Genomic DNA, 22,341 nt, shown 5'->3' on the forward strand with positions numbered 1-22,341 from the left:
AAGGGCTCATAGTTCAGAGGACATGTATACAGTAATCACAGTTAGGCTAGAAGAGCCATAATTACTCTGAATTCAGGTTTGAAGGCCACTCTGGTTCCATCCAGACCCCTTTGCTCATTTGCATCACTTGTACACATTTTTTTTAAGTTTATTTATTTTTGAGAGAGAGGGAGACAGAATTTGAAGCTGACTCTGGGCTCTGAGCTGTCAGCCCAGAGCCCAACATAGGGCTCGAACCCACAAATGGTGAGATCATGACCTGAGCTGAAGTCAGACGCTCAGCCACCTGAGTCATCCGGGAGCCCTGCATTATTTGTGCACATTTAAATGTGGGACCTTGAGCTAGCTTACTGGGGATCCCTAAAGTCCTTACTTCCAATTGTTTCAGGTCACTAAACTGCATTGATCTGTTCACTAACAATCCAAATCCTCATTTACTAAACTAAATCTGTTACTGCATTATTAGCAAAGAACAAAAAACCTTGCAAAGCAGCTGATTAAAGCAACACTGAAAAAGTGTGTAGTGTTCCAAGCTTGGGGTGAACTCCAAGCTCAGTCTCTTTCTAGCTTTGTGCCCCTCAGTAGGTTTTTTCCCCTCCCTAAGCCTCATTGGCAACATTACAAGAAAATGTGGAGGAACCCACCTAGCACCTAGTACATAAAGGCTCCTCAGGCAAGAGCAGGAGTTGGAGATAGTGGGAACTATGCCAGATGGCTGTCCAAAGCCTGGGTGTTCTCACCTGGCAGTTCTGCTTCTGTCTTTCCGTCTCTCTTGGACCACTTAGCCTGCAGTCCAGGCGCACACTCAGTAAACCCTCAGGAGACTTGCCAGACTGTAAACCAGCAGTTGGTGATGGTTGAGCTCATCTTGTGTTTCCCATCTCTCATCTCTGCAGCACCTGCTGAGACCTGCCCGGCCCAGTTTAAAGAGACTCTAGAGACCGGGTTCCCCACTGCTCAGAGTTAAACCTGCTCCCTCAAGAGACTGGAACAGAGGATTAGTCAGTATCTTTATTGAAACCATCTCATTATATTTGATCCACTGAGCAAGCAGTATGACCTCTGTGCTAGGGCCTTTATTTTGGGCAGAAAGATAAATAAGATAGTCCCTTTACCTTAAAATCACTGCCCACCCAGCCTGGCCACTTTCACTGCAAGTATAGGAAACGATACTTGAAGGGGTGGATCCCTGCCACCCCTGGTTCCTTGAAAGCCAGGAGAGATTCACTATGTAGAAATGTTGAAAGGCCTTTGAAGATGAAGACTTACCTGCTGAAATTTTTTAATTTTTAATTTTCTTAAACTATCCCAGAGCTATAAGTTTAATATCTGATATCAGATAAACTATTAAGATCCTAACAACTTTATATACTGAACCTAGAAGTTTTAAGAGCAGGAGCTATATTTTAATTCATTTGTGTGGTATTTAGTATACATGGTCCTTATGTGCTCAATAAGTGGCTGTTAAACCAAAAGAAGTAAAAGTTAGGTTTCTTCCACTTTGTGCTTGCCAGCTTCTACTGCTGGGCCAGGCTGGCAGTCATTCATTCATTTAGGCCCGTTATACACATACCGCACACACCCAGTCACCCTCTCACCTGACCAGTTGTTCATTTATTCTGCAAACACTAATGGACACCTGATCTGTGCCAGGTCCTGGGCTGGCCAGGGATACAGAAGTGAATCAATCCCTGCCCACATGTATATATTAATTGTAGTTAGGCTAGAAGACCATCACTTCTTCTGAGTTAAGGTTCAAATCCTAGATCCTTGTACACAGCCGTTAGGAGAGTTTAAGCCCGCTTAGTGTGTTTTCTCACACGTATAACAGCGATACCAGGCTCACAATAGGGCAGCAAGTACTGCATATCAAGCACTTAGCACAAGTGGCAACTATGATAATTGTAGATATTTGGTGCTGAAGATGCAAAATATGAGAGCCTATAGAAGATTTCTCAGAGCTGATGCTTCAAGGTTAAGTAGAAGTTCCTTTAGAAAAGATGGGAGGAAATGTCTAAACAAAGCAAGCAATGTAGAGACCCAGAAGCAAGAACTGCCCAACTTAGGCAGGCTGGAGAGGTTAGCAGGGTTCTAAAAACCCACAGCAAGAAGTTTAGGCTTTATCCAAAAGCAGGCAGTGAGGAGTCAATGAAAGCTTTTAAAAAGGAAAATAAACATGATGTTCTTGGGTAAGTTCTCTAATAGCATGAGAGGAAGTAATTCTCAGTGGAAGAGGTAGCTGTGATTGCTTGATTCCACCTCTTCATCACCCCAGCCTAACTAGTCATCCTCTGTGCATTGCTGGATCCTGTCCCAGACCTACAGAATCCGAGTCTCTAGGTCTAGAGCCCAGGAATCTATTGTTAAACTGCCCCAGGTGATTCTGGTATGTGGCTGGGTCTGGGAACTGCTGAATTGAGGATGGTGTGGGGAGTTTTGCTGAAGCCTAAGATACTCTTCAAAGAATAGGGCTTCCTGGAGAGGGCAGCTTTTCCAAAGCAGGAACAGAAACAGCCTTAGTTTTAAAAACAAAAAACAAAACTTTCCCCAGTTCTCCAGTTGTTGCCCCATTAATATGATATTCTCCAAATGCTAATCTTCCTTTGTGTATCCAAACACTGCTCATGCCCACTCCATGCTACCATCTCTGCTGAATGATGAGGATGCAGTGAATCATGGGGCACAAGTCCTGCCCTTCAGTGTTCTCAGTGTTGTGGAGAAGACAGGTTTCAAAAACTGAGACACATATGATAAGCTCGTATTCAAGAGGTATGTAAGAAAGCATTCGGGCATCCCAGAGCAAAGCAGTTAATTCTGCCTATGGTTAGAAGGTAATACCCTACCTGTGCCTAAAACGGAAGAGGCAGAGGGGAACAACATGAGTGAGGGTGTGAGTACTTTATATATTTGGGGAAAGAATAGATACTGGAGAAAGGAGTGGTTAATGGTTCTTCCTGGCAGGATGTGGAAAACAGAAAAGGACTGAGGAGAGAAGGTCTTGTGTCCCAGGAAGGGCCCTTAGTTTACACCCTTTGGTTCTGTGCCCTTGCTCCCACACTCATCCTTCAACCTATAGGTGGATGAACATGCTGCAGTCCTAGGCCATCTCCCTTTAGTCCCTCTGCAAGGCTCTCAGCTCTTCAGCTACCTTTGTGGTTCTCTCGCCATTCTGAAATGAACAGATTTCTTCATCTACTCTGAAAAGTGATATAGGAAAACTGAGACAGTAAGAAGGACCCTGAAACACTGAAGGGTCTTATTAGGAAGTTGTAGCCAGAGATTGTGGATGGGGGGTTTCAAAGGGGCCTTGAAGGTCACCTGTCTAGTCCTCTGTCCTGTGCTTCAAGTAATAACTTTGGATTGGGCAAGTCTCACTTAGTAAGTTTCCCTGTCATTTCTTCCAGGACAGAAGAGGAAAGAAACTAACGGGTATTGAGCACCTACTGTGTGCCAGGCCCAGGCCAGGTACTTTACATAATTTATTTCCTTCTGTCCTCACAACTGTGAAGTATGGTTTTATTCTCATTTCATAAATGAGGAAATTGAGGCTCAAAGAAATCGAGTAATAATCCAAGATAATACTGAAGTGGCAGAACTGGGTTTTGGACTCACACTCCGTCTATTTCCATACTCTTTCACCCATGAGAAACCCATGCTCAGGTGACAGAGTAGGTTATATGATTTGCCTGAAGTTCTAAGTTACTAAGCAACAGTTTAGGCCTTCTTGTGGCTGATTGCACCCAGAAAGGAGGTTCAACAGATGAGCTAGCCTTGGGGGGTGGAAGGCCACAGGGGTCAGAGAGACTCATTACCCTATCCTTGGCTGAGCTTGTCCAGCCAGAGAGGATTCTCCGCACACTGGCTGGTGTGAAACAGCTGTTCATCCAGAAAGGAACTGAGACAACAGACTGAGTGGGAGTTTCGGTGAAAGCTCTAGGGCACTGAAGCGCAGTTACATCATCTCCTTAAGAATTAACTGTAGCTCTGATTGCCAGCCTTAGAATGGTCTGAGGTTCTTCACACTGATGCCCTCTCATCAGTGGCCCAGAATGACAAAGCTATGCCTTTTAGCGTAGCATATCCAAGAACTGGCTAGTTCAGCTGTATCTTTAGATTCTTTCCTTTGTATAGAGCACATGAAATGTGAGCTAGGTGGACTTTAAGCATTTATTCATTTATTCAGTAAATGCTTGCTATGTGTCAGGTCCAAGCCAAGCCTAGGTTTCCAGGCATACTTAAATGACCAAGATGCACTCCCTGCCCCCAAAGAATCCTTATTTCACCAGGGGGTTGAGGCAGACAAAATATGCACAGTGTGATAGGCACTATACTAAAAGAATTAGTTCTATTCAGCCTGGTTCAGCAAAAGCTGCATTGACTTTGACCAAGGTCTTAGGGCATGAGTACACATTTGCTGGGGAGTAGAACCGAGATGCCAAGGTTTCCAGGGCATGGTGTATTTATTGGTGGAGCAATACGAATAGAACCTAAGATTCTCAGATATTAAGCTTGGAAATGAAGAGTGGAGAGGTCAGCTGGGGCCAAGTCATGAAGCACAGGGGCCAGAAAGTGCTGCAGTAGTGAACTCAACGAGAAAGGAGAAAGGAGCCAGGAGCTTAAAGAGAGACCAAGGTAGGAAAGAAGAGCTAAAAGAAGGAGATCCTCAAATTCAATAGGTATGTGAGAAGGCACATAATAAGCTGACATGAAGTAGAGAAGCCCCATGTCCTGGTTGGTTGGTTGGTTGGTTGGTTGGTTTTAATTTGTATATAATTTTGTTACATTAATTTTAATTGTGTATTATTTTAATTTGTGTTCCTGCCTGATTCTCCAAAATGAGTATGAGGCATCTAAGAGTCTGGGAGTCTTGATGACCCCATGCATGAACCTGCCTGGTTTAAGCATGTGTTGTTAAGGCAGAAATTCTATGTCATTTTTAAAAATTGTTATTTATTTTTGAGAGAAAGAGACAATGCGAGCTGGGGAGGGGCAGAGAGAGAGGGAGACACAGAATCTAAAGCAGGCTCCAGGCTCTGAGCTGTCACCACAGAGCCCAATGTGGGGCTCTAACAACCTGCGAGATCATGACCTTAGCTGAAGTTGGACACTTAACCAACTGAGCCACCCAGGTGCCCTAGAAATTCTGTCATTTGATGTTTCCCAGTACCTAGCACAACGAGAATGGGCTCTGAGCATGTTCACTGAATGAGGAAATGAGTGAGTGAATGGAGGAGTAAATGGCAGTGACTGAGCTGATGACTTTTGCTGGCTGGGGATTAATAATTTTCTCTGCTTGTAGAAGGGAATTTTAGCTGCTACTGTTGTCTTCTTCTGTCTTGGTGACAGGGAGGCTCTTGGAGTTGGGTGCCTTGAGAGATGAATGCTCTAATGGGCCATTTCAGAATAGAATTTGGAAGCTATTGCAGGGCCACTGGTTAGATACAGCATATCTCTTGGGGGAATCCTCTACAAACACAGAAACTCTTGGGATTAAAAGGAATCCATGAGAGGAATGAGAGCAGGTTTAGTGCTGAATATTGGATCCAACCTCAGAGCAGACCTTGATAGCTGCCTGGTCTGGTGACCTGGGTTATTTTCCAGCAATTTCCAAATTGTGGACAGAAAGATCAGGTGGGAAATTTATTTCTGCCCCCAGAGCTATCCAGATATGCCATGAACTATATCACTGTTAATAATCACTATTGCTTACTATGCACCAACTGGGTGACAGGCACCATACCATTAGAGACTTTACATTAGCAGTTCTCAAAGTGTTTGGTCTTAGGGCCCTTTTATACTCCTAAAAATTATTGAGGACCCAAAAGAGCGTTCTTTTGTTGTTTGTTTTATCTATTCATATTTACCAAAATAAGTATTAAAGCTGAGAAAGTTTAAAAATATTTAGTTACTAATTCATTTAAGAATAACAGTATTAAACCTATCATGTTAACATAAATAATTTTTTAATGGAAAAGACATTTTAAAAAATAATAGAAGAATGGTCTCATTTTATTTTCACAAATTTATTTGTCTGGCTTAATAGAAAGAAGCTGGATGCTCATATATGTTTCTGTATTCCGTCTGCGGCAATACATTGTTTTGAAGTATATATTAAAAATCCAGCTTCAAACAGATAATGTTGTTGGAAAAGGAAGGAGTATTTAAAAAAAATTTTTTTTATCTTTATTTCTGAGAGAGACAGAAAAACAGAGAGACAGAGCATGAGCAGGGTAGGGACAGAGAGAGAGGGAGACACAAAATCCGAAATAGGCTCCAGGCTCTGAGCTGTCAGCACAGAGCCCTGTGCAAGGCTCGAACTCATGAACTGCGAGATCATGACCTGAGCCAGAGTCAGACACCAACCGACTGAGCCACCAGGCACCCCTAGGAAGGAATATTTTAAAAGCTTTTCCGGGTGATTGTTGATATTCTTCGCAGTGTGGAATCTGAGACCATTTCAATGAAGACTTTGTAGTCATTACATTAAAATCTGTAGGTTTTTCTAGCACTTTGAATGAATTTTTTTTTTTTTAACCAGTGCATGATTCAGAAACAACCTGCTTTGCTCATTTGGAAAATAGGTTCATTGAGTTTTGCAGCTCTTCCAAATGTTTTTCTATTTCAAAAAATAACATTTGTTACTATAACAATCATTTTCACCAGAAAAGCCTAAGGCTTGGGAAGACGTTAAGTTCATGATGGTGGATACAAAATTCTAATTTCCAAATTCCAAATATCTGATTTTTGCCTGAAATCTTGAATTTTGCCATTGGCCACAAGTAAAAAAGTTGTTTTCCTTGAAGTGACAGGTTCATTTTGTTAATTTTTTGAGAAAATGTCTGTCGGTTTCCAAGTCTGAATAACTGGAGTTTATCAGTCATTCTTTCAAGTAAAAAGGGTGTTCCATGAGAAAAATTGGCTTCCTTTTCCTTTGATTCTTATGCAGAAATATCTAGAATACCCTAGCATAATGTTTCTTAGGCCAAGACCTGATCAGGTGAAAAAGCAGAGACCCTGTGGTGCATATGCCTGCCCCCTGGGCTAGGAATGGCTACAGTCTAGGGTTAACCGGGCTCCTGACTGCTCTGGGAATTTGCATGTTAAAACATGGACCCCTGTGTGAGTAACCCTACCCTCTAGAGATTCTGGCTTTGCTAAGAGTGAAGCAGGATTTGATTTAATCTTGGAGTCTTTTTGAGCAGATCCCAAGTCTAGAAAACCCCTAAAACCTTTCCTAGCTCTTCCCCTTTTACATAGGTCCAGATCTTTAGCTGGAAAGGCTCTGAAATTTAAACTGAAGTGAGAAAGAATAATGTTGCCCAGGGCTTCTGGTTTTAAGGATCAGTTCCCTAGCCATTGTGATGGAGAAAAATGGTTGGGCGTTTCATTCATTCAATAAACATTTATTGTTCATGTTCTTGTGTGGGGATACTGTGCCTGGTATAAAAAATGCAGCTTGAGAACAGCTAGTTTGAAAGCCTGAGTTGACTTCAGGACATAAAGGTCATGATTGCCAGAAATTTGAAAAATGGCAGAATGGCAGGAGATTGTAGTCAAAGAGAATCCTGAACCAAGAGCTTTTTTTTTGAAAAGCAAAAATTTGCAGGAAAAGTGGTAGTACTGACTGAATATAACATCTCTAGGGCTTGGGATTCTCACCACCCTCTGGCAGTAGAGATGAAAATGTCAGGAAAAAAGTCCCCAGTCCCCACTACGCATTGTATTCAGGGACAGGCACTAAGGTTTAGGATTAGGACAGCTTTGGAGATAGCCCCAAGAATTGCCAGGCCAGAGAGAACTCAAGTATACCAAACTCAGTGGAGAACTGGTTTCCAATGTAGATTTATTAAGAACAGAACAGCCAGAGGGCCTAGGTGATGATAGATTGAGTATCTACTGTATAGATCCCTTGATCTTAACCTTGCTCTCTAATGTCATTTAATTCTCTAGGCAGCCTTATGCAGTGTAGGTAGTATCATCCCTGCTTCAGTTAGGGCCTAATTAGCTTTCCATGACCTGTGTTTTCTTTCTTTAACTAGGAAGACAGCCTGTCCTGTAAATTCACTTCCATTGATGGCTAATCTCATGTATTATGTGGACCAGTTTGGCTCTAGGGAGAGCCACATTATTTCATAAATGAGGCTATCTCATTGTAATTCCCAAGGAAAGTGATCTTTCACTGTTCCCACACCTGAAATTGGAACCATTCAGGTGAAGGGCCATGGTAGGGAGATGGCCTTTCTCTGTGAGAAGCAATAATTTCACAATTTCAAGCAATGTCTCACTAGGCTGTCTCAGACATCTAAGAAATCTGAGTTAGCCACTATGTTTCCAGCTGATCCTATGCCCTATGGTACATTGTAACAGATCCAGACAAGAATTATACCTGCTGCTTGCCTTCTAGGAATACTTTCTAGTAGAAGGGACAAAAAAATGCAGGTAAATAAATTAAGTGGAAAGCGCAGATGCTGTAACCAAAGCATAATGTTCTATGGAGATATGGGGAAGAGAGGTGAATTACAGCAGGGACTCTCTGGGGAAGGTTGGATAAGGTTGGATCTAAGCCCTACCCAACTACTTATTGAACTACTTGGGAGGGAAAGGGATTTAAAACAGAGAATCCCCTTTAGCAAAGGCACAAGGTAGGGGTAGAAGAGTATAGAGAGTATTTTGGGAACTTAAACTTCATGGGGTAGAGGGCAGAGATTAGGATGCCTAAAAGTCACCTTAAATTCACTGCCCATTAGAGATGCTTGTATTATAAAGGATAGTGACATACTTTCTGTATTTTTCAAGCTTAGGCTTGACTTGAAATGTTTCTCATCACTCCCATTATGTTCATAATTAGTGCCATATGTTGAGCAACGTATTATGGGCCTGGCACTGGAGTAGGTGCTTTGTCCATTTTAGTGTATGTGTTGCCAAAGTGAGCACAGTGCTTTGTCCATTTAATGTTCACAGCCAACTGTACAAGTTAGGACTTAACCCCATTTTACAGATGAAGAGACAGAGAGTAGAACTTGCCCAACATCATACAGCTGGTAAGTGGTGGAGGCCCAGGATTTATGCCAAAAGCCAGTGTTACTTCCACTACACCCAGTGCCTCCCACAAGTACTTTGGTACCAAGTATAGTCGAACTGATCACACACTTAAAAAATTCTGTATTTGCTTTTAAAGGGGAAAAAAACCACTTATTGAACATTGCCTTATATGTTATACAATTTGATTTCTTGCTTGTGCCAAAACTATGTATACTGTATTTCACAATCCATACAAAGAATTTCAGAATAATTTTACTCATATGGGATTTTCCTCTTATGTAGTAACTTTAGAACCTAATATCCAAATGAAACGAAACTCTGTTTTTTCCGTAAGAATATGGTCACCAGTAGTACAGGGAAAGGGATTTGGGTGTTGTCCTCACCTCCTCCCTCTGGAGTTACTGTGGCACATTATATCTATGAAAAGTATCCTGGGGATACTTCTCAAAAAGGCCTTCTTTGCCTTAACCTCTCAGAATACCATCCTCCTCCGTCAGACTCTTACCCTTTCCATAAGATGCTCACCACCAGTGGGTTAGGAGCTATCTCCTTATGCACATACAGAAGCAGTTGCCTTGTCCACTGAAATGTTCGCTTGACAGAAACCTTTTAGGCAGTATCTCACATGAGCTCCACATAATTTCTCTTTCTCTGGTACTTTTTCCAAGGTCTTTGTATTACCCCCCAAAGTTTCATTATGCTCCTGGTACTACTATTTGGTTCCTTTTTCTTCTCTAGAAACTAGAGACCCAGGTCATTGTAATTGTAACAATACAAATTTAATTATACCCAGATGCCAGTTTATTGTGAGAAGGTGATTTTATTCAAGAAAGTTGATGACATTTATTTTCTTGGTAGGATGAGGATGATACCCTTATTCCTTTGCTTAGGCTTCTGCAAACATCTGGTACCTAGTGGTGGGTAAGTTTGGAAGGTATATCAGTTAATATAACTATTTTTTTAAATAGTTTATTGTCAAATTGGTTTCCATACAACAATTAATATAACTATTGCGTGTAATAAACCACCCCAAAACTTAGTGGCTTAAAACAACACCATTTATTACTTCTCATGAATCTCTGGGTTGACTGGGTGTTTCTGCCGATCAAGCGGGCATGACTGATCTCAGCTGGGCGCACTCATGTTATCAGATCCACTAGCCAGTCAGCGAGGAAAACTCCGATTTCTCCACATGCCTCTCACATCCCTCCAGCAGCTAGCCCAGCCATGCTCTCACGGGAGGCAGAGGTGCAATAGTGAGCAAGCCCAGCCATGCAAGGAAGCAAGTAGAAATGCATACACACTTTTAAGCTTATGCTGGCAGGAAATTTGCTAACATCCCATTGGCCAAAGAAAGTGACATGACCAAGTGTCAGAGAGTGAGGATTCTACAGAGTTGCAGAATAGCCCTGGAAGCAGTGGCATTGGTATATTGGTGAGCATAGCTGCCTTCCAAAGTTGCAGGATATAGGAAAGGCATTAATTGGGGTCATTTAATGCAGTCAGGTTCCCAGTCAGTACCCCTCAATGTGACATAAAAACCTGTAGACTTATAGTTTGATGTCATTTGTCCTAGAAGAAAAAAAAAAGTCCAAATAATAATTACTGTATATTGGGTCTATGCTTTGAACATGCACAGGACTAGGCACTTTCCCTGTTTATACACTGAGTCTCACAACAACTCTGCAAGGTAGGTAGGAAATCAGAGCTCAGGAAGTTGAATAACTTGCTCAAGGTCACCCAGCTAATGTGTGCTCAGGGAGGCATTAGAATGTTTGTCAGTCTGACCCCCAAAGCCCATACCTCACTACCTCTCAGAAGCATCAGGGTCTGCCTTACCCTTTTTTATTGAATTAATGCTTTCTGATTAGTTATGTGAAACCCTCCTCCAAAACGCTGCTGTGATCTTAATGGAACTGTGCAGCTCTCAGGAAACCCAGATGTTCTCCCAAACTCAGCATTAACTGAAAGTGTCCCCCCACTCCCAGGTGGGGATTGGTCTGTGGACTGCACAGACACCCCAAGAATTATGGCCTCTCCCAGACATACCAGAGAAGGAAAAGGACCTTCCTTTAACTTTGAAGATTTGGAGACATCAGGGTATTGGAGCATGAGCTTTGAAGTCAACCTGAGTCTCGACTCCTAATTCGGCCATTCACTGTTCTAAGACCTTGGACCTTGAGCAATTTACTTAACTTCTTGAAATCTGTTTCTTCATCTTTAAAAAAAAAAAAATTGGAAATGACACCTAGTCTGCAGAGCTATCACAAGGACTAAAATTATGTATATAAAGTGCCTAACCCAGTGCCTGGCACATAATAAGTGAAGGTATTAGTTTTGTTGATATTATTTCTAAGCAGAACCTTTCCCCTCCTGGGAAACCCTGTTTCTGTCTGTTGGACAGGTTCCCCCCACCTCCACCCAGTCTGTGCAGACTTGCTGCCTGCTCTGTCATCGGGAACGCAAAGGCTGGGAAGAAGGCCCTTCCCAAAATGGACTGGTGTTGCAGGGTGAGAAGCTGCCCCCTGACTTCATGCCAAAGCTCGTCAAGAATCTCCTAGGCGAGATGCCTCTATGGGTCTGCCAGAGTTGCCGAAAGAGCATGGAGGAAGATGAAAGGCAGACAGGTCGAGAACATGCAGTGGCGGTAGGTAACAGCTGAGGAGGGGGTCCCTGAATGCAGGAAGACAGCTTGCTCGGAGAGATGAGCCTGTTGAGCTGTTCCTTCCCTGTTCTCTCAGGTGCTCTCCTCCAGCAGACCCTGCGCCTGAGCACTGAGGGGTCGCGGCTTGGGTTCACAATTGGGGCAAGAACTAAGAGGCTTCAGGGAGCCCCCTTGCCCCTGAGGAGAGTCTCTGCAGTGTGAGGGCCGGCTTGTAGGTACTGGTCAATGGAGATCCTGCCCCTTCCATGTCACCGTGCTGCCTTCAGCTCTGTGTCAGCTTGAAAGCCAACCAGTATGATACAGAGAGCAAAGGTTGGTTTGAGGATCTACCATGTGCCTCACTTAGATGGATGCCCAGGAGACATCTAACTGGCATCTCCTGAATCACAACAGTCAGACTTCCCTCATTTCTCATTCCCCTCCAGCCCCTCTCTTTTACCCAAGGTCATGTCAGTTTCAGGACTTTGGATTTAAAGACCCTTCCTTTCCTTGGCAGCTTTCAGGACTCCCCAGTGACCCACAGTTGACAGGCAGTCTGTATCCCTACCAGAGTCTCTGTCACCAGTGTCCACACATTTCACTTTACCGGGAGCTCCTGGGGCCCCTCCCAACAAAGACCTGATCCGTGTTTGCCCTTTCACCTGGAATTGTGGGACTTGTGCTTTGGCCATGGCACAGGGCCTGGAGGAGGAGGTGCCCCTGGGTAAGCTAAGGCAGCAGAGGGTCAGCTCTGATGTTTGCTGTTTTACCATGAGCCTTTTTCTTCCCCGTTCTCCAGATCTCCTTGTCACACACATCCTGCAAATCACAGTCTTGTGGGGGTGACTCTCATTCCTCTTCGTCCTCCTCTTCATCGTCCTCGTCCTCCTCCTCCTGCCATGGGAACTCAGGGGACTGGGATCCCAGCTCCTTCCTGTCAGCACATAAGCTCTCAGGCCTCTGGAACTCTCCGCACTCCAGTGGGGCCGTGCCAGGTAGCTCACTCGGGAGTCCTCCTACCATCCCTGGTGAGTCTCCGAGCTTGGGAGAGAGCCAGGCCACATAAATATAGAGAGCTGTTTTCCTAACCACTTTGTTAGACAAATAGGAGGCAGTTGTTAAAATAAGTAAAAGCAGGGGGTACCTAGCCCTAGACTGTCTCCGTGGCACCCCTTTCCCCACAACCTTGAAGTTGAAAAGTAACTGTCATTGGCTGTGGTAGCTTTCCCATCCGATTCAGGAGTGGGTGTGGTGAACACTGGCTGAACAGAAAGTGCAGTCTGGGAGCATCCTTAGGAAATTAGGACCACATTCACCCAACACCTCACCCCTGCAGCAGCAGAGAGGACCTGGGCGCTTTTGTCTTCCCAGGCCTCCTTGTTTTCCACCTATGGAACAGGTTATAAAGGCACTACACTTCCATCCACAAGAAGTTGGTGCAACCTGCCAGAATTAGTAGCCGAGTTCACAAGTATATACGCCTTCTTTAGATCCTGAGATAACCCTTAGAGACCCAAAAGAAAAGTCTTGGGTTATTGAGGTTATGATATAAATACTAATTGTTGTCTATTTCTGAATTGAGTGCCTGAAACTGGTGTAACATCATATGTTAACTGCACTGGAATTAACACAAAAAATAATAATAACTAAATAAGGGCCTGAGTTCTCTAAAGAGGTGCTGCTCCCAGAATTGTCAGAAATGAGTAAAATTCTACTTATTTTGTTGTATAAATGAAAGTGAATCCTTAAAACCTTTTCTCACTTCTGAAATCTAGAGCCATCTGAGACCCTGGCACACCCTGACTGCCTCAGTCCTGATGGCCCAGAGGCAGAGCTTTGGCCTGCTGCTCCACTGGCTTCTGTAGACCCTTTCCTGGGCCTGAGGAATACCTATGAACAAGCAAGTCCTAGAGAGACCCCGAGAACACATATCCTCTGTGGGGCAGGCATTCCTGGTGCCTTCTCTCTCAGGTCTGAGCTCCTCGAGCCTGTCCAGCCAAGTTGCTGCCTGCAGGGAAAAACTCTCCAGCCCGGGGCACCATTAGACTTTCCCAAAAGCTCACAGGGTCCGTTGTGCAGAGAGGCTATCCCCAGACAGCTTCCCTCTGGTCATAGTAAGGAAGGATGTTGTAGCAGTGAGCCCTTGGGCTTTCCTTCCCATGGTCTTGGCTCTCACTCTGACCCCTTTCTTCCCCATCCATCCACAGGTGAGGGTTTCTCTCTCTCGGAGCACCACCGGCACTCAGACCTCACTGCTCCACCTAACAGCCCCACTGGCCACCACCCCCAGCCCGTGTCGCCGATCCCATCTCACCCTGGATCTTTTGGCTCACCACCCCACCCTCACCTGCCGCCTGCTACCCCAGCAGCGCCTTTCCCTGCCCAAGCTTCAGAATGCCCTGTTGCCACTGCTGCCGCCCCACACAGCCCAGGGGCATGTCAGACTCCCCACCTGCCCTCCACCAGCATGCCGCTCCTGAAGATGCCTCCACCGTTCTCGGGGTGCAGCCACCCCTGCGGTGGGCACTGCGGTGGGCACTGCGGTGGGCCTCTCCTCCCACCTCCCAGCTCTCAGCAGCTCCCTAGCACTCACAGGTAAGTGAGTGGCATGAAGGGCATACTCCCTCTAACTTCGACTTTGAGTTCTGAGAGACTTTACAGAGCATACCGTTGGGGGTAGAAATTAAATGATGTCTTTTGTATCATTTTGACAATCTTAAAAGAAGTAACTCCTTATTGTTTTTTAAAAGCCTGGGGGGAGGTGCGGTGCCTTAATGGCTTAGTCAGTTAAGCCTCTGACTTCAGCTCAGGTCGTGATCTCACGGTTTGTGGGTTCGAGCCCATGTCAGGCTCTGCTGACGGCTCAGAGCCTGGAGCCTGCTTCAAATCTGTGTCTCCCTCTCTATTCCACCCCACTTGTGGGCATGCGCGCTCGCTCTCTCTCTCTCTCTCTCTCTCTCTCTTTCTCTGTCTCTCAAAAAGAAACAAACATTAAAAATAATTTTTTTAAGCTTAAAAAAATTCAGAGACATTTAACAAGGAAAAATTTCCTCAAAACTTAAAGGTAAACTTCTAACACTGGTATATTTTCTTCTTGATGTCTCTGTATATAAATTAGGTTCATGTTTATATATTGTTGTGTAGTTATTTTTTTAACATTATATATCATTTCCCCAGTTAAAACTTTCCAGTGACCTCAAAATGTCTTCTTTCATAACCGTAGCATAATTCATAAATTATTTTATCATTCCCCTATTCCTGGATAGTTGGGCATTTATAGTTTTTAACCATTAAAAAAACAAGGCAGATCCTTTTGTAGTTCATAAGCGTGATGATTGGGTGTTCACGCCATTGTGTGACATGTGCCACCCTTAAACCTTGTTACAACGTCGGCACATTACCCGTCTGACGTGAAAAAAATAAAATAAAATAAAATAAAAAATAAAAATAAAAAAACAAGGCTGGGGGCACCTGGGTGGCTCAGTCGGTTAAGCGTCCAGCTTCCGCTCAGGTCATGATCTCACAGTTCATGGGTTTGAGCCCCACGTCGGGCTCTGTGCTGACAGCTAGCTCAGAGCCTGGAGCCTGTCTTCTGATTCTGTGTCTCCCTCTCTCTGACCCTCCCCTGCTCACACTGTGTCTCTCTCTCTCTCTCAAAAATAATAATAAAACATTTTTTTTAATTAAAAAAATTTGAAAACAAGGTTGTAATAAAACATCTGGGTACCCAGATCTGTGTTTGAGTCAGGAATTATTGCCTTAAGGATTTCCTAAAGTAATTCCAAGTACTGAGGAAGTTTATATTAACATGTATGTAAAAGAGAAAAATCTTTGGAGGAGAAAGACATGTATTTTTGTATTAGAAATCAGATCTGTGTTTAGTGTGCATTTGTATTTTCTCATTCTATAATACCACCCCCCCAATACCACCACTTTTAGCAGTTTTCCCTGCAGGTCTTGCCCACACAGTGGTGGTGGCATCTACACAGTTCACAGGGTTTTGTTGTCCTTTTTCACGTAGCATTCATTGTGTTGTTCCCATGTGGTCTTCTGGGTCTCAGCTGAAGGCTGGAAAATATTCTCCATTGCACACTTCCCTGTTCTTTCATTGCTGATAATTTAAATCATCCCAGTATTTTAACATTGTAAATAATGTCTCTAAAGTTGTCTTTGCCTAAAGCTGTTTCCCTCTTTTGGGTTTTTCTCCTTGGAATAGATCCCTCAGAATGAAAAAGTTCTCAGTTTAAAGGACATCAGGACGTCTTTTTTGAGAAGAGTTCCTAATACATATTGAAAAATTGCTTTCCAAAAGGTTCTCCAAATTTATATAACCACCAATATAAGGGTACTAGTTTCTTCATATTCTCAGGAGCATGGGTTATTTTAATTTTGCTAAAGTAGGTGAAGAATGGTCATTTTGGATTAAGCTTCTCTGAGCACCTCTGATAATGGTCCTGCCCCTCCTTTTCTACCCTTTGCTCAACAGACTGCCCCGGGAGCCAAGCCTCCTCACTACCCTGCCCTTTCTCCCGGCCCCCACCACCCCAACCTCACCCCATGACCTTAGCCCTAGGGCACTCCAGCTTCTGATGACCAGTCCAGGGCTCTTGTTCCTCTGGCTCCAGTTGTGGGACTTTGTAGGCCAGTGTGTTTTTCTTATACGAAAAATATTCTATGGTACATGAAGCCCCTAGTGCTTCCTGAAGTCTAGAGACAGAGTGGTACCGTGGAGAGCGTGAGCTTTGCACACAGGCAGGCGCAGGCTGAGCCCTAGCCACCCTTGGGCAGAGCAGTTGGGCACTCTGACCCTTAGTTACCTCCACTGCAAGATGGGGATAGCAACATTTATTTTGCAGGACTTGGGAGACGCTTAGAATTAATATGCTAAATACAGTATCTGGCCCACAAAGCACATTTACTTTCCCAGATTTAAGGCCCTGCAGCTAAGATAGGTCCACCCACTGGACAATTAACCTTGTCAGACCTCCTTTGGATGCTACAGGAGAGCCATCAGTCCACAATCCACAGGGAGATGGCCGGTTTTTGTGAAAGGCACTGAAAACAATCTGACTGCCTCAGCCTTTGTGGGATGAGGCACGTGAAGGGTAGTTGGGACGGCAGTGGGCTCCTGCTGCAGCCTGCTCCTGCCATGCCCTCCCTCACCTGTGGGCTTATCTTTCTCTCCCATCAGCAGAGACCCTGGGTGCAAAGGGCACAAGTTTACACACAGTGGCCTGGCCTGCCAGCTGCCCCAGCCCTGCGAGGCAGATGAGGGCCTGGGTGAGGAAGAGGACAGCAGCTCAGAGCGCAGCTCCTGCACCTCCTCCTCCACTCACCAGCGAGATGGAAAGTTCTGTGACTGCTGCTACTGTGAGTTCTTCGGCCACAATGCGGTGAGTGAGCCTGCCCAGGCCAGAGAGGGCTAGGGGCCAGTCAAGGTGAGCCAGAGGAGCACCCTGCTCTCCCTAGAGTTCCCCTTGCTCAGGGGGATTATAACCACACTGGGACCTTCTGAGTTCTCACAGCTGGAGTCCACTCGCTTGATCCTTACAGCACATTTGTGAGGTAGGGATTTTTCAACACTTTGCTACCTTTGCTCTTTTCCTGGTTTCTCTTAAGATTGACTTTTTTTCCTTAGGCAAAAGGAAAGGAAATGGTAGAGAGAAAACTATGATTCTGATGAGTATGTGTATGTGTGTAATCACAGAGAAGTGAACGCTTGTGCGTGATGAAGGCAGAGTGGAAGCAAAGGCTTTGTCCTCCAAGTGTAGAGCACAGGCGGCACCAGGAGGAAGGCTCAGGGCAGAGTACCTGCCGTCTGTACAGAGAGCGAAAGCAGTTCAGAAGTCTCAAAGTGAAGAGCAAAAGGGCCGCCAGCTAGGGTAGAGCAGTTGAGGAGAGAAGAAATGAAAGTAACCACATTGTTAGTCACCTTTGAGCTAGGGGTTATTATTCTCATTTCAAAGATGACAAAATTGAGGCGCACAAAGACTTAAGTGACCTGCCCAAGGTCATACAGCTTCTGAGTGACAAAGCCTGGGCTCAAACCTGCTTTCCTGGCTCCCAAGTCAGTGGGCTCACAGTGCTGTCGCATACCTCCCACTCCCTCCGCCCACCGCTGCCTCAGCTCTGGGCCTGGCCGAGGCTGAAGCCGTTTGGCCTTTGTGGCTGTGGTAGAAAGAACAGTTGTCTCGCTTCTCACCACGTGTTCTGTGCCAGCGGGTGGGAGTGCTCCGGGCTTCCCTGGCCCAGGGTGTAACATCAGCACCTCCCCCTCCCCCAGCCACCCGCTGCCCCGACGAGTCGGAATTATACAGAGATCCGAGAGAAGCTCCGCTCGAGGCTGACCAGGCGGAAAGAGGAGCTGCCCGTGAAGGGGGGCACCCTGGGCGGGATCCCTGGGGAGCCCGCCGTGGACCACCGAGATGTGGATGAGCTGCTGGAATTCATCAACAGCACGGAGCCCAAAGCCCCCAACAGCGCCAGGGCCGCCAAGCGGGCCCGGCACAAGCTGAAAAAGAAGGTGGGTGTGGGGGGGAAGCCTAGCTCTACCACCTCTTCTCCCTAAGGAATCCCTTGTCCCAATCCCCCAAGACTTGTGGGACATGAACAGTGCTGGCTGCCAGAAGCCTTAGCACAGCTCACTGCTATGGGAAGGTCTGGATGATTTGGGAGGCATCAGGATCAGGGAGCCTGGGGCCAGTGATTGGAGGAAAGATGAGTCCTGGCCTCAGAAGCTGCTTGCTGGATTCCTCAAAGCACAGGAGTTGCTTCAGTCAGTCAGTCATGTATTCATTCAACAAACACTTCTACAAATACCGGGAACCAAAGCATGACGCAGTTAAGTTCTCACCCTGGAGAAGCTCAGTCCAGTGGAGAGACTGACACAAAACTGGACGAGCATGCTAGCCTGTCTCAAGCACTGGGATAAGGGAAACCCTCCATCTTGCCTGGGCACACTGGAAATGGCTTACCAAGAGGCTGACTTGAGGGTTGAGTTGTAGGGAGTGAGTTCAGATTCCTCAGGAGAGTTCTGGTAGTAGGCATAGCACATCCACAGCAGTTTGGTGTAGCCAGAGCTCAAATAGAGCAGAGGCAGGACAGCTAGTAGAGGTGAGAAAGGGCGTCGTAGGCCTGCTGAAGAGTTTTGAATTGATCCTATAGCTGAGGGAAATCCCTGCAGGACTTTTATCAGAGGATGAGCCTGGTTAGATCTGTATTCCACCATGACTGTGTGGCAGTATGGAAGGTAGTCTGGAAGGTTGACACTCAGGGAGGAACACTGAGGGCCAGGGGAGAGCCGGTTGATGCTGGGACTGGAGCAAGGGAAGCAGACATGACCAGCTTTGGTGGTCTGATTGTAGAACAGAGATGAAGGGGTGAGGGAATTCTCCCAGGTGTTTGCTTGGGTGACTGGCAGCGTGGTCTGCCCTTCATTCACTGAACGAGGATGGGACTGACAGAAGACAGGAAATTCAGTTGGGGCATATTGACTTGGAGAGTCTCAAGAGAATCTCCACCTCCAAGTGGAGATGGAGGTATGGGGCTGGGAGCTTCCAGCTTGGAGGTATAATTGAAGCCATGGGAAGGACCCAGCCCCTGGGCTGGATGAGCTCCTCAGAGGGCTGAGGAGAGAACCCAGTGAGCTATTTCTGGGCAGCCCAGCTCTCAGGCGAGCCCCAGGGCTTCACAGCTCGTCCCTTGCTGCCTCATTACCTCTTCACCTGCCCACCCCCAGCTGCGTCTGCACAGCGCCACACTCCGGAGCCCAGCAGCCGAAGAGTTGGGTTTGACAACCAGCTAGCTCCAGGTCCTGGGTGGTCAAACGGCCCTGGTGCTCTGGAAAAAAACAGTTCTACATCTTTTTCCAGCCCAGAGGACAAACCAGGACCCTTTCCCTGCAGCCTGAAGTAGTGAGCCAAGAGGTCCCACTGCCACCTTCAGAAAATGGTCAGCATTTTCTTTCTCCGCTCCGGTGTTGCCTGGCCAGAAGTGTCTGGTGGGCAACAGCAGTCTCTGTAGCCTTCCCTAGCCTCTTAAGGCAGTGGTTTCCAGTTAGGTCCCAGCAAGCACACCTCGAAGTTCCCAGGCAGGCCTGGATGCTTTCCACAAATCTGTGCTCAGACATCCCTACCCCTTTGCTGGTAACGCCAGTAACAGTCTCATCTCTCCCCTCTTCCTTCAACAACTTCTTTCAAGCTCAGACTTCCTCAGGTAACTCCTTCCACTGTACTGCCACTCTACCTTGCACATCTCCTTCAACTGCCATTTATCACACTGGTCACTCATTCGGAAACTTGCTACACAGCTACTGTCTGCCCAGCCCAGTCTAGAGGCCAGAACACAACACAGCACCAGGCAGTTGCAAGGTCCTGTGATGGGCAGTCAGGGTCGTTACCTGTTTATACATCGGCCTCCTCTCCAGTGTCCTTCCTCTACCTCAGACTTAACCACAATCTGGCTGTCCATCCCAAACACAGCTTGCCCTGGGAGCCGTCTGGCGGAGACCGCTCCTTCTCTCCCACCTCAGGAGACAATGAAGCTGAGTGTCTTTCTGCTTCCGTATATTATTTGCAGACCCATGACTCTCTGCCCCTTGTGTACTAACCCCTACTCCTTTGAAACAGACCCTGGCCCTGTCATCTACAACCTCCCAGCTGCTTCTGTTCATCCACTAAACGCTGTCACCTGCCCCTACCTTCTCTACCCAGGCCATAGAGATCCCCTGACCATCATCCACTTACTGTCTTACCGATACTCTCAATTCCTTGCCCTGTTGCCCTTATGTTAGACCCACTCAGAAAAATCACAGCCCTGGGTTTGACCCCTCCCTGCCTCTCCCCTTTTATACCTTGAGGAAAGCGCTAGATCAGATCTGTCTCTGGCACCCGCTTGCCTGAGCCTTCACATTGTCTAGCAGGCTTAGCTCCCTGATCTACTTGCTCCTCATCACTCTGTCCACCACAGCCCTTGTCAGACCTCTAGATCTTCTCAAACCTCTAGGCTTTCCCCACCTGGCCTTTTCTTTTTTGTTAGATGACCTCGCTTCCTGTTTCAACAAGGTTAAAAAAAAAAAAAAAAAAAAGCATCGTACCACCCCACCTGCAGACAGACTTCTTGTCATGAGGGAAAAGTTACCCCTTCTCCTGCCTAAGGCTTTGCAGTCCTTTCCAGCCTTCTCAGTCTAACCTTATCTTTCTGCTCTGGCTTTGGCCTCTCCCCCAGCGTCTCACTGTGCTCAGTACTTTCTCTTTTGAAAGCAAACTGTGCCTCAAGGGTACAGCCTCTCTCTCTCTCTCTCCCCCACCTCACCTCTTTCCTGCCAAATTTCTTGAAAAATGTTGTCTGCATTCACTGTCTTTGCAAACTATTTTCCACTCTGCCCCCCTCCATAGAGCCACCAGAGACATCCTTGTTGCTGAATCATACTCTCCTGGCCCACCTTTTTTGTCAGCTAGGCAGCATCTCACATTTTGTATTGGTTGTCCTTTTCAAATATTGCTTTCTGTGGCTCTGTCTTCAGCCAGGTGGGGACAGGAAAAGGACAATGGGAATGCCATGTTCTCCAGATTTCTCGCCTTCTCTGACCTCTCTTGCTCCTTTGTGGACTCTTCCTCTCTCTGACCCTCCCCCTCAAGGACATCTTTCTGGGAAAGAGAAGCCGTCTTAGATGGTGTTCTTCCTGGTTCATTATGTCCACCTTTTCCTCCCTGTACTGCACACTGACATCTGCTGCTACTGGGCCCCTCCTCACAAATGTCCTACCAGTACGCAAACTGAGCACATCCAAAACTGAGCTTATTGTCTTTCTCCAAAGAGGCCTGCTCTTACTTCTTCGTTGTCTGTCTAGTTAATGGCGCCAACACCATCCACCCAGTTGCCTGAACCAGAACCCAGGATGCTATCCTGGGAGGAGCGCATCGTGGTGATCGAGAGCAGCGGGCCTTGGAATCGGACCTCAGTTTGAAACCTGGCTCTGCCATACTTGCTGGATGACCTTGGGCAAATCACTTCACCTATAAGCCTCAGTTTCTTCATCCACAAAATGAGAATAACAGTAGAACCTAACTCATATGGTTGCAAGAATGAAATGGAGTGATGCACAGAAAGGTTCGACAGAACGCATGGTCAGGGAAGCTGCTGCAGCAGCAGTGGTTGTCAGTGTCGTCCTTACAATTCCTCTCATTCTCCCCTCACCTGCCACTGAATCCCGGCCACACTACCTCCCAGACAACTCAGACCACCCACCTCTCCACCCTCCTACTGCTACTTAAAAAGCCTTCAGTGGCCGAATGTTGCCCTCAGGATCAAACCCATACTTGAGCGTGGCCTGCAGGGCTCTTTAGGATCCAGCTCTTGCTTAGCTTACCAGCCTTTTCTCTCAGTCTCTCCCCTCTGGCCTCCCTGCCCACCACTCTGCACCACTCTCCTAAAAGAAATCAGAGTTCCAGCTCTCCCTATGAATGTTTGCATTCCCTAAAGATTATGTGTGCCCATTTCTCAGTCTTTACACTTGCTCCTCCTTCTGCCTAGAAAGTGCTAGTCTCACTGTCCAGGACGATCCCAGTCACCCTTCAGTGCCCAGGGAGATACTGCCTCCTCTGTGCAAAGCACCTCCAATGGCCTGGTCTGGGTTCCTAGAGTATCTTGTGCTT

The 22,341-nt window shown here is 46.2% G+C and overlaps 1 protein-coding gene and 1 non-coding gene across 18 annotated transcripts in view; both read left to right on the forward strand.

The window, feature by feature from the left end:
* FAM193B (family with sequence similarity 193 member B) overlaps positions 1 to 22,341 on the forward strand; it is a 32,089-nt gene that overhangs the window by 3,076 nt on the left and 6,672 nt on the right. For 8 of the 17 annotated variants that reach the window (XR_003910111.1, XR_003910112.1, XR_003910113.1 and 5 more), the window contains 5 exons: positions 11,447 to 11,689; positions 12,486 to 12,714; positions 13,894 to 14,281; positions 16,878 to 17,079; positions 17,970 to 18,209. Coding sequence is in view for 12 of the 17 variants with exons in the window: in XM_029942722.1 (XP_029798582.1) it covers positions 11,447 to 11,689; positions 12,486 to 12,714; positions 13,894 to 14,281; positions 16,878 to 17,079; positions 17,970 to 18,209 (1,302 nt within the window). In the remaining 5 variants the exon portion in view is untranslated. Of the gene's footprint in view, positions 1 to 3,404; positions 3,466 to 9,900; positions 9,964 to 11,446; positions 11,690 to 11,783; positions 12,020 to 12,485; positions 12,715 to 13,498; positions 13,658 to 13,893; positions 14,282 to 16,877; positions 17,080 to 17,969; positions 18,210 to 22,341 lie in introns of those variants that run through there. The other 9 variants (XM_029942732.1, XM_029942729.1, XM_029942730.1 and 6 more) reach the window with 9 other exon arrangements.
* LOC115295116 lies at positions 14,994 to 15,097 on the forward strand. Its single transcript, XR_003910340.1, has one exon. It is a non-coding gene; the product is annotated as a small nucleolar RNA U13 (small nucleolar RNA).

This window comes from Suricata suricatta, chromosome 6, assembly GCF_006229205.1.
Source record: "Suricata suricatta isolate VVHF042 chromosome 6, meerkat_22Aug2017_6uvM2_HiC, whole genome shotgun sequence".
NCBI lineage: Eukaryota > Metazoa > Chordata > Mammalia > Carnivora > Herpestidae > Suricata > Suricata suricatta.